The sequence below is a fragment of the Microtus ochrogaster genome, chromosome 4, assembly GCF_000317375.1.
Source record: "Microtus ochrogaster isolate Prairie Vole_2 chromosome 4, MicOch1.0, whole genome shotgun sequence".
Taxonomy (NCBI): Eukaryota; Metazoa; Chordata; class Mammalia; order Rodentia; family Cricetidae; genus Microtus; species Microtus ochrogaster.
Genome location: NC_022011.1, coordinates 32,676,380 through 32,685,628, shown reverse-complemented (window position 1 = coordinate 32,685,628; position 9,249 = coordinate 32,676,380). Strand labels below are relative to the sequence as shown.

Sequence of the window (9,249 nt, the reverse complement as noted above, 5' to 3'; positions counted from 1 at the left end):
AACTAGCTCTGTAGACCAGGCTGGTCTCGAACTCACAGAGATCCGCCCGCTTCTGCCTCCCGAGTGCTGGGATTAAAGGCGTGCGCCACCATCACCCAGTAAAGTTCTTTTTAAAAAAAAAAAAAATTTATTTTTGTGTGCACTGGTGTTTTGCCTGAATGTATGTCAATGTGAGGATGTAACACTTGTGAGCTGCCATGTGGATGCTGGGAACTGAACTCCTTTACAGGAGCAGCCAGTGCTCAAAACCCGAGCCATCTCTCCAGCCCCAAATGTAAACTTCTTAAAAGACAGTGAAAGAAGTTTGCCCACATTCCAAAAGATATCCTACTCTTAAGGTAGCATTATTCTCCTAGAAATCAGGAGGTTTGTTTGCTTTGCTCTTACATGTTTTTTTTTTCTTTCCACTTTTGACATTTCTACACAAGCTAACACTACACTATACCAGACTTAAATCAGAAAGTGGTGCTATATTACCATGCCATGGAAATATCCTTTTCAAAGCATTACTTGCCAAGGGTGGTGGTGTAGATGTGCAATCCTGGCTCTCTGGAGGTTAGGGAGAACTGTAAGGTGCAGGACAGCCTGGGGGCTTCATAGCCACGGCCAATCCAGAGTACAAACCATAAAGATTGCTTCCAAAATAAACTATTAAAAATAAATTTCCCCGGAGCAGGAGCGATGGCTCCAAGAAATAAGAGCCATTTTTTCCCCAGCACCCACATGGCAGGTCACAGCAACTTTAACTCGGTTTCCAGAACTGGCCTCTGCCGCACCAGACACCACCAAGGGCAAATACAAACAAGCAAGTAAACACTCATACACATAAAAATAAATTGTCCCCCTGCATTGTACAATCTCACGGGATGAAGGGGTACAAAGCTTCCGCCTTGATAATGAATATTGTAAGCTCATGAATATTGCAAGAGACCAGCATTCTGTTGGAAATCAAACTAAGCAAACCACCAGTTCAAACCGGAAGAGGAAGTAATTCTGCATGGGGGGGTGTCGAGGCAAGTAGGGGTGAAGCCACTGGCAATGGGAGACCTATTCAACAACTTGGGTAAAAAAATAGAAGACAGTAATTTCCAGAAGCTCCAAGTCATCCTAAATTAGAGTGTTAAAAACTCTACTCGCATATTCTAGCCGAATATTTTTCTCCCAAAAATACTTCAGAAAAAAAAAAAGGCGGGAGGTGGAGAGACAAGTCTTCTCGGGCTAGGTCTTCTCAACCGGCAGAAGTCGGCCGATCCGCCCTCGATGGACGGGGGAGCCTGCAAGTCTTCCCTCGTGCTGGTGAGCCGGGCTCCAGGCCTGAGAGGGGAAAGGGACAGAGGAGCCACTATCGACAGGAACTTGGAAAAGCAGACACGTTTACCCAGACGCAGACACATGGTTGCTGTGGATACCAAGCCAAGTACCCAAATCCTGCACAGAGGGGCGTCAGGACCCGCTCTCTAAGACAGAGGCTGGGGGAGGGGGGTTACAGGGCTCAGGAGGGGCTGTCCTTTCCCGAGATGTCCCCCCGGGCCTCGGTTCCCAGAGGCGCCTACCGCGTAGACGAGCACAGCGCCGGGGCTGGCCGAGCCGACCGAGAAGCGGGAGCTGGAAGAGCTAGGAACATCCATGGTGCGGCTGCCGTCCCGGGCGGGGCCTGGGCTTGTCTACTACGCGGCTGTGGAGCAGCGGCTGGGGGCGGTTCTTTCGAACGGGGCGGCTCCAAGCCGTCCAGGGCGGTGGCACTCAGGACGGCCACCGCACGGGACTCCGGGCGCCGCCATCTTAGCCAGGACGGAGGCCGCGCAGGGCCTCCCGCGGAGCACGCGCTGGAGCGCCGGAAGCGGAAGTGCAGCCTTGTGGGCTAGATTTGAACTTCCGTGCAGATGCCCATGGCGGCGGCGGAGGAACGAGAATCGGACTCCGCAGAGCCTCCTGGCACTGAGACACTCCTGGATGAGGTGCTGCGGACCCTCTACGACCTGGGTGAGCTTGGCTCCCGAGAGGAGACTGCTGAGGACAGCGGATCGCATTCCAGCCGCGGCAGGACCGCGGTCTACCCGGAACCGGTTCTGGTCACCCGATCTCCTGGCGCCACGCCAGCCCGCCTTACTCCTGCGGCGTCTCCCTCTCTGAGACATTCTCACCTACATCTTGGTCGACCTTTCGCTCTCTCGCTGTGTGGGAAAGAAAAATCGAAGAGTGTTACTGAAGACAGGCAGCTGTCTGGCACTTTGGCAAAAGGACAGACACTCGCAGGCTGAAGAGCCCACATGCAGATTGCCTGACTTTTAGAAACAAACACGTTGCAAACTCTGTATTATATTTATTTTGGAGCTGTTGCTCGAAATTCTAAGCTCGCTTACATGGTTAAAAAAAATAGCTTAGAAGGTGGAAAAACGTACCAGGTGTACATGCTGTTGTGCGTTTCCCCATTAACTGTCAGAGCAACCCTTATATTAGTTACAGAGAAACAAGCACCACAGGCTAACGGAGCTTGTTAAACGTTCGTTACCTTTCAGAGCTCGGATCTAAAGGCTTAGGGCCTAATAACATAGTTTGCGCCGCGTTGACTTGTCCTATGTAGGTTCTCTTGTGTCCACGGAGTGGAGGACGGACAGCTCTTGGCCTCGACTTTCACTAGTTTTATGACTAATTTTTAAAATCCTCGATATGACTTATGGCCACATCTGCTGGGATTCATTGTTAGTTGCGCCAGTGTTCCGGACTCATTTTTATATCCATACTGCCAGAGTCAGATTGGCTCCAAGTACACATTTAGTGAGTACATAGCTGGTGTTTAGAGAGCTCTTGTGCACATAGGTCAGTAATGAGGCCTAGACTTCTGGTTCAAATTTCAGGTCTCTATTGAGAGTCTGAGCAGAGGAAACAAACAGAAGATGAGAAATTTAGTAGAAAGTAGCGGTATTTAAATTAAGGCAGTTTTCCTGGATTCTCTTGAATTTGTAGCGGAAAGAAAACAGGAAGTCTGGGGCAGGTACTTGTAACCCTGTAATATGATAAAAAGAAATACTAATGTAGAGCCAGGTGTTTTTAATATAGCAGATGGGCAAATGGCAGGTCGCAGTCCTGGGAACCACAGCTCGAATGTCACTAGATGAGCAGCAAGTGTGAGGACAAGAGCGATTATTTTCATACAAGTCAGAGGTGCACAGCTACCTAGGCAAGAAAGAGCATTTTGATGTCTAAAAATGGTGCAAAAACAATTTACTTGAAGAAAAACAATTTGTATCTTTTAAGTTGTGTTTTTACTTTTCAAGTTATATTTATTTATGTATTTGTCACTGCACCATGGTGAAATAAGGAAACAACTTATGGGAATCAGCTCTCTGCTTCCACCATGTGGGTCCTGGGGATCAAACCTCCCCAAGGGGTTTGTTTCTTTCTTTGTGCAGATGGGTGCTTGTGTCTGGGCTAGATGCACAGTAACATTCATTTGGTATTGGTGTTAACTAAAACCAAAATCGTTTTTACATTTTTTTTTTTTATGTTGAAACAAACAGGAGAGACGGAAGGTGAAACAGAGCCTAAAAGGATCAAGAAGAAGAGAGAAAAGAAGAGAGATGTGGATACCACAGCAGAGGTTACAGCAGCGCCACTCCCCCTGCCTGGATCTCTGGTAAAGGGCCAGAGGAAGAGTGCTTCCAGCTTTTTCAAAGAACTCAGAGAAGAGCTACACTCTGCTTCCGCTGCCCCCTCAGCACCCCCTTCAGGAGCAGAAGTCCCTGATACTAATGCAGTGTCACTCTCTGCCCCAGAGAACAACAGCAGGCTTGTCGAAGTGGTGGAGTTTCAAAGCAGAAGTAAAAGAAAACCAAAACCGGGTCAAGAAGAGTATGCAAAGGTAATGAATCGTCTGGTCTGTACCTGTGTGATCAGGTTACCATTAGACAGTAACAGAATTGGAGAACTAGAGAAAGGAAAAGACTATTTTGGAAATAGTCCAGCTGTCTGGTCCCACCTAAGCCCTGACAATGACCTTTTCTCCTAGAGCCTAGGACCAGGCTGTAAATTCCACAGTGAAGCTGTGTTGTGCGTCTTCTCGGGCTTTTGGGTTTCTCTGGGAACGTGGTTTTAGTGCTGCTCTACTCCGTTGCCTGCAGCTGCAAGTGCACTCCGCAGGCTTCCCTGCTTTAGTACAGCGACCACGGGCTCCATTCACAAGGCCGGCGAGTCCCCATTCCACAGTCACTGTGTGCCTGCTGCCTGGCTCCCTAGAGACCAGCAGTGGAACGTGTGGGTGCTGTGTTGTCCCTGTGGTTATGAAGTTATAAAGGTAAACAAGCGGTGCTGAGAGGAGCAGGCAGAGCCTGCTCTGGGTGGGGTGGTCAGGCTCGTATTAAATGGTACTCAGGGGAAGAGGAGAGCCGCGCAAGCAGAAGAAACAGCTTTGCCAACCCCCTTGGGTGCAAGAGCTGGAAGACTAGTAGAAGTAGGACAGAGGGGACAGTGGCATAAGATGACGCACAGAAGCTGGGGAAGCCAGCCCTTCCCAGGTCTTAGAGGCAGCTGTAGGATTTTAAAATCCATGAAGACAGCCCGGTGTGATGCCTTATGCCGATCGTGCCCAAACTCAGGAGGATTTCCATGAAGTCAAGCTAGTCTTGCTTCACAGCCAGTCCTAGGCCACCATGAGGTCTTCAGTCAGAACAAAACATAGCAAAGATCAATTAAGTATGTGGGGAGCTGTGACAGCATAGCATTCCCAGCGGAGGCAGGAAGTCATCTGCTTCTTGTTTGCAGTGAGTTATAACCAACAGAGTGAGGGAGGGGTACCGCTCAGTGCTCTGGGTTTGAAATAGGGTAGCCTAGACAGACTTGGGGAGCAAATGAAAGAACCTGTGTCTTTTCTTTCTTTGTTTTTTGGTTTTTCAAGACAGGGTTTCTCTGTAGCTTTAGAGCCTGTCCTGGAACTAGCTCTTGTAGACCAGACTGGTCTCGAACTCACAGAGATCTGCCTCCCGGGTGCCAGGATTAAAGGCGTGCGCCACCACCGCCCGGCTAAGAACCTGTTTCTTAATGGGAGTGCAGCTTTGTGAGAGGAAGGACATGGGCTTTGTCAGGCAGTAAGTATGTCAGGTCGCCTGAAGCCATTCAGCTGGCACTTGGCTCCTAGGGCAGTGTCAGTGGCATTGTCCTCACATCCCTCAAGCTGCTCAGTCTCCACTGTCGCCGGGAATCTTAAGTGCCTCAATGGCCTAGCTAAAAAAGGGACCAAAGCAGGGTGTGGCTGTGCTCGCCTTCAATCCCGCCTCCAGGCAGATCTCTGTAAATTCAAGAGTAGCCTAGGCTACATAAGAGACCCTGTTTCAGAGCAAAAAGGTGGGGACAGAAAGCAGGAATGAAGGGTGAAGAGAAGGGGCCCTGTGTCTTCTTTCCATGCTCCACTGTCAGTACTGCCTCTGCCGTTGCCATCTGTCCCCACAAGCTAGTGCTTGTTCCCGTCCACTGACCCCTTCTTGCCTCACTAACTCCTCCTGATTCCTGCAAGTGTTTACTGCACAGAGGAGCTTGGTGCCTGCTGAGGTGATGTCTGGTCTGCAGTCAGGTGCACTGCTTACAACACTTGCCACTCAGAGCATGTGAGCACAGCTTGACAGGGTTCGGTTTGGTTTTTAGATTAATACAAATTTGTTTAGCAGACAAACCTTATAAGGCCTTCAAAAATCACTGTCTGTCCTGTTTGGCATGACTTTTATTTGGTTTATTTCCCTGGTGCTAGGGATGGAACAGGGAGGGCCCATGCACACAGGCAAGCCTCTTCATCTGAGATACGCCTCAGCTGTCATGGAGGGTGTGCTAATGAGTTCTCAGTCCAGCTGAAGGTCCTGTGCCTGTCAGTGTTCAGTATTGCAGTCAGAACCTGACCCAGACCATCCAGAGAAACGATTGTGGATCTGAAGCAAGCACCAGGCCACGGTCCATCCCAGGCTCTCAGGCTTCCAGGCTATGTATTCTGCTGCTGCTGCTTGGGAGATAGAATACAGATTTATTAGGTCTGTGGCCTTTGTAAAACCAGTGGGAGGAGCCAGAGGATCACCAGACCTGAAGAGGCCTCCCCAGTTCATTGCCAAATGGCCACAGAGTGCTTACCCAGCTCACCCTCTTCATTCTGAGCTCCCTTGAAGTCAGGAAGAGAGTCATCTATCTAGTTGAGGCACTTCACCCTGGTCCCTACTCTTTCCAAAACTATCTTCCTTTGAGAAAAAGAGTATTTACCTACCACACCCACTCTTAACTGGAGACCAGCTGGACATTTCAATAATTTTAAGTTTGTCCACTTAGATTTTTATTACGTTTTATTTGTTTGTGCATGAGGTAGTGGGTACCATGGTGCATCTGTGTGGAGATCAGAAGACAACCTATAGGAGCCTGTTCTCTCCTCCCACCATGTTGGACCCAGGGAATAAACTCGGGTCATTAGGCTTTGTGGAAAGCACTGTTCCCCAGAGTCGAGTCACCTTAGTCCACCAGTGACATTTTCTTCTCTTGGGGGGGGGGGTGCACATACATACAACTAGGCACACACAAAATAAATAGCGTTTCAAAACAAAAGCACGCTCTCCACCTCTTCTCTGCAAGCTCTAAAGATTTCGGCATCATGTAGAATTGGTACTTACATGGTGGCTGGCTTCAAGGCTCTTTTCCAGTTTTTCTTTGTGATGAAATACTCAACAGCTTGGTATATAACTTATTACTGGTGAGCAGCTGTTGCCACCATTTTCCTCCTGCAGAGCTGCAGCTGTCCCCCTTTCTCTCCTCTTCTGCTCTCTCTTAAATGGCAGTGCCCCTTCTGGAACGGGGTCACTTCTTGTACTCTATGGCTTGTATCACAGTGCCCTCCTCATCTATGATATGGCGTGTATCAGAATTCTGCTCTTTGGTTTATTTTGTGTGGCGTTGACTCATGTTTGCTAGATTAGCACTCTGCCGCTGAGCTACATCCCAGTCCAGAGACGCCTCTCTTCAAAAAGCTGAACATGAACCACTTGGCCTGTTCATCTGTTGGTAGACATCTGGGTGCCCTTGTGTTTTAGCTGCTGCAAACACTGCCACTGTGAACATTGGTGTACCTGCCGGGTAGAACTGCGCGATCATTTGCCCACTCTGCGTTTACTGTTCCTAGGAAGTGCCGCACGTTGTCCTTAGCAGCCGTACCTTTAGCATTTTTGCCTACAGTTTATAAGGGCTCAGTTTCTTTTTTTTTTAATATTTATTTATTTATTATGTATACAACATTCCTTCCATGCCTGCCTGCATGCCAGAAGAAGGCACCAGATCTCATTACAGATGGTTGTGAGCCACCATGTGGTTGCTGGGAATTGAACTCAGGACCTTTGGAAGAGCAGGCAATGCTCTTAACCTCTGAGCCATCTCTCCAGCCCAAGGGTTCAGTTTCTTGACATCCTTTCCAACACTTATTTTCTTGGGGGGAGTTGATTTTTATTTTCTACACATATGCAGAGTTGTTGGGTTTGTTTCAAGATAAGGTTTTATGATGTAGCCCAGGCTGGCCCCACACTTGCAGCCACTTCCCTGCCTCTTCTCAGATTACAGGTGTGGGCTGCCATACCTGGCTAACTGGTAGTTTCTAATAAGAATTTGTTTCCTTACAGGATAAAACAAGGGCCCTTGAAAAAGATGTGGGTATTCAAGAATTTAACCTAGAAAAGGTAAGCATTTTGAGGTAACTTTTAGTTCCTTTTTAAGGTTTGCATTGTTGACCATGAACTGGCAGCTTTAACACAGTGCCAGCCTTCTGCAGAGTCCTGTCTCAAGGCTAGGGAAATGGTGACCCTAGTCTCGGGATGTTCACATGACTGACTGACTGACTAGCACAGGGTTACAGCGCAATGGCCGGTGATACAGTGGCAAGTCAGAAAGACGTGCATACTTTCACAGTGCAGCTGGTTTCTAAGATGCCCGACAAAAGGACAGGAGGAAGCCACTCAGCAACTTAGAGAACAGTTGTGTTTGACCTTCTGTGGTCAGCTCCTGTGTGTGGACAGCATGTTGGAGAGGCACTTTCATCTAAGTGGCTGCCTCTCTGAACTGGCTTGGTGGAGAGCATCCATTCGCAGCACTGAGTGCTGCCTGAATCCCAGTACTGTCACTAGTTCACGCAGAGATAATCATTGCTTCAGCTGTGGGATTAAACAAGGAGGGAACACTAAGAGCGCGGGGATTCAAGAGCCTGCTGGTGCTTCCTCAGCCACGGCAGCGTGGGGCAGCGTGGCTGAGAGGCTGCTGCCTGGGGAGTTGTTGGCATGTGGGTCTGACTGTTGTGCACCAACAGGCTCGTTTGGAAGTACACCGCTTTGGGATCACGGGCTATGGCAAAGGAAAAGAGAGAGTCCTGGAACGGGAGCGAGCTATCGTGCTGGGGGCTAAGGTGAGGGGCTGCCTGCCATGGTCAGACCTAGGGGAAGGGGTAGCCCAGGGGCACTGCTGGGACTGCCCTTTTCTTACTTGTAGGAGAAAAATGGATGGCTTGTCTTTATTCTTTCCTATCAGGCTCCCAAAAGAAGTTACGTGAATTACAAGGTTTTACAGCAACAAATCAAAGAGAAGAGGAGAGCGCAGGAAGAAGAAGAGAGATTGGTGAGTGTCTGCTCTTTACTCTGCTAAGCAGGGGCTGGCTGTCTCATGGCTGCCTGCAGGCGGGCTTAGCTTGCCAAATAGTAGGGACACCAACATTGCCTAATGCCCCCTTCCAGCCCCCAGTTATATCAGCTGAGCTTCATCATGCCAGCTGAGGCATCTGGCCTGGTCATGGAGAAGGTGAGGCTGGCCTTGAGGCCAAAGGTCATTGCCACAGTGTCTGTTGAGTGCCCACCATGTGCCCAGCAGGTGCTGGTGCTCGACTCTGGTTGTCCTGAGGGGTCATGACACTTAGGTTTCTGACAGGGTCTCAGCGTGTAACCCAGGCTGGCCTAGAATTGCCCTCCACTGCCTCTGCCGTCTAGTACAGTCACGGGTGTACACTACCGGACTCTGATACCTGTCGCATTTCATAACAGGTCAGAGTGAGACTTGTTGGCTTATGTTTACTAAACCCACTTGAAAATGTTAAAAAATGCCGGGCGGTGGTGGCGCACGCCTTTAATCCCAGCACTTGGGAGGCAGAGGCAGGCGGATCTGTGTGAGTTCGAGACCAGCCTGGTCTACAAGAGCTAGTTCCAGGACAGGCTCCAAAACCACAGAGAAACCCTGTCTCAAAAAACCAAAAAA

General features: G+C 49.2%; 2 protein-coding genes across 2 annotated transcripts in view; one reads left to right on the top strand and one right to left on the bottom strand.

Annotated features, from left to right (window-relative positions):
• Gnpat (glyceronephosphate O-acyltransferase) overlaps window positions 1–1,757 on the bottom strand; it is a 29,294-nt gene extending 27,537 nt beyond the window's left edge. The window contains exon 1 of the mRNA XM_005345884.2: window positions 1,554–1,757. Within this exon, the coding sequence (XP_005345941.1) occupies window positions 1,554–1,628 (75 nt within the window). The 5' untranslated portion in view covers window positions 1,629–1,757. The remainder of the gene's footprint in view (window positions 1–1,553) is intronic.
• Window positions 1,758–1,805: 48 nt separating this feature from the next.
• C4H1orf131 (chromosome 4 C1orf131 homolog) overlaps window positions 1,806–9,249 on the top strand; it is a 9,012-nt gene continuing 1,568 nt past the window's right edge. Inside the window, exons 1-5 of the mRNA XM_005345883.3 lie at window positions 1,806–1,983; window positions 3,522–3,862; window positions 7,635–7,691; window positions 8,315–8,410; window positions 8,533–8,619. Of these exons, the coding sequence (XP_005345940.1) occupies window positions 1,884–1,983; window positions 3,522–3,862; window positions 7,635–7,691; window positions 8,315–8,410; window positions 8,533–8,619 (681 nt within the window). The 5' untranslated portion in view covers window positions 1,806–1,883. The remainder of the gene's footprint in view (window positions 1,984–3,521; window positions 3,863–7,634; window positions 7,692–8,314; window positions 8,411–8,532; window positions 8,620–9,249) is intronic.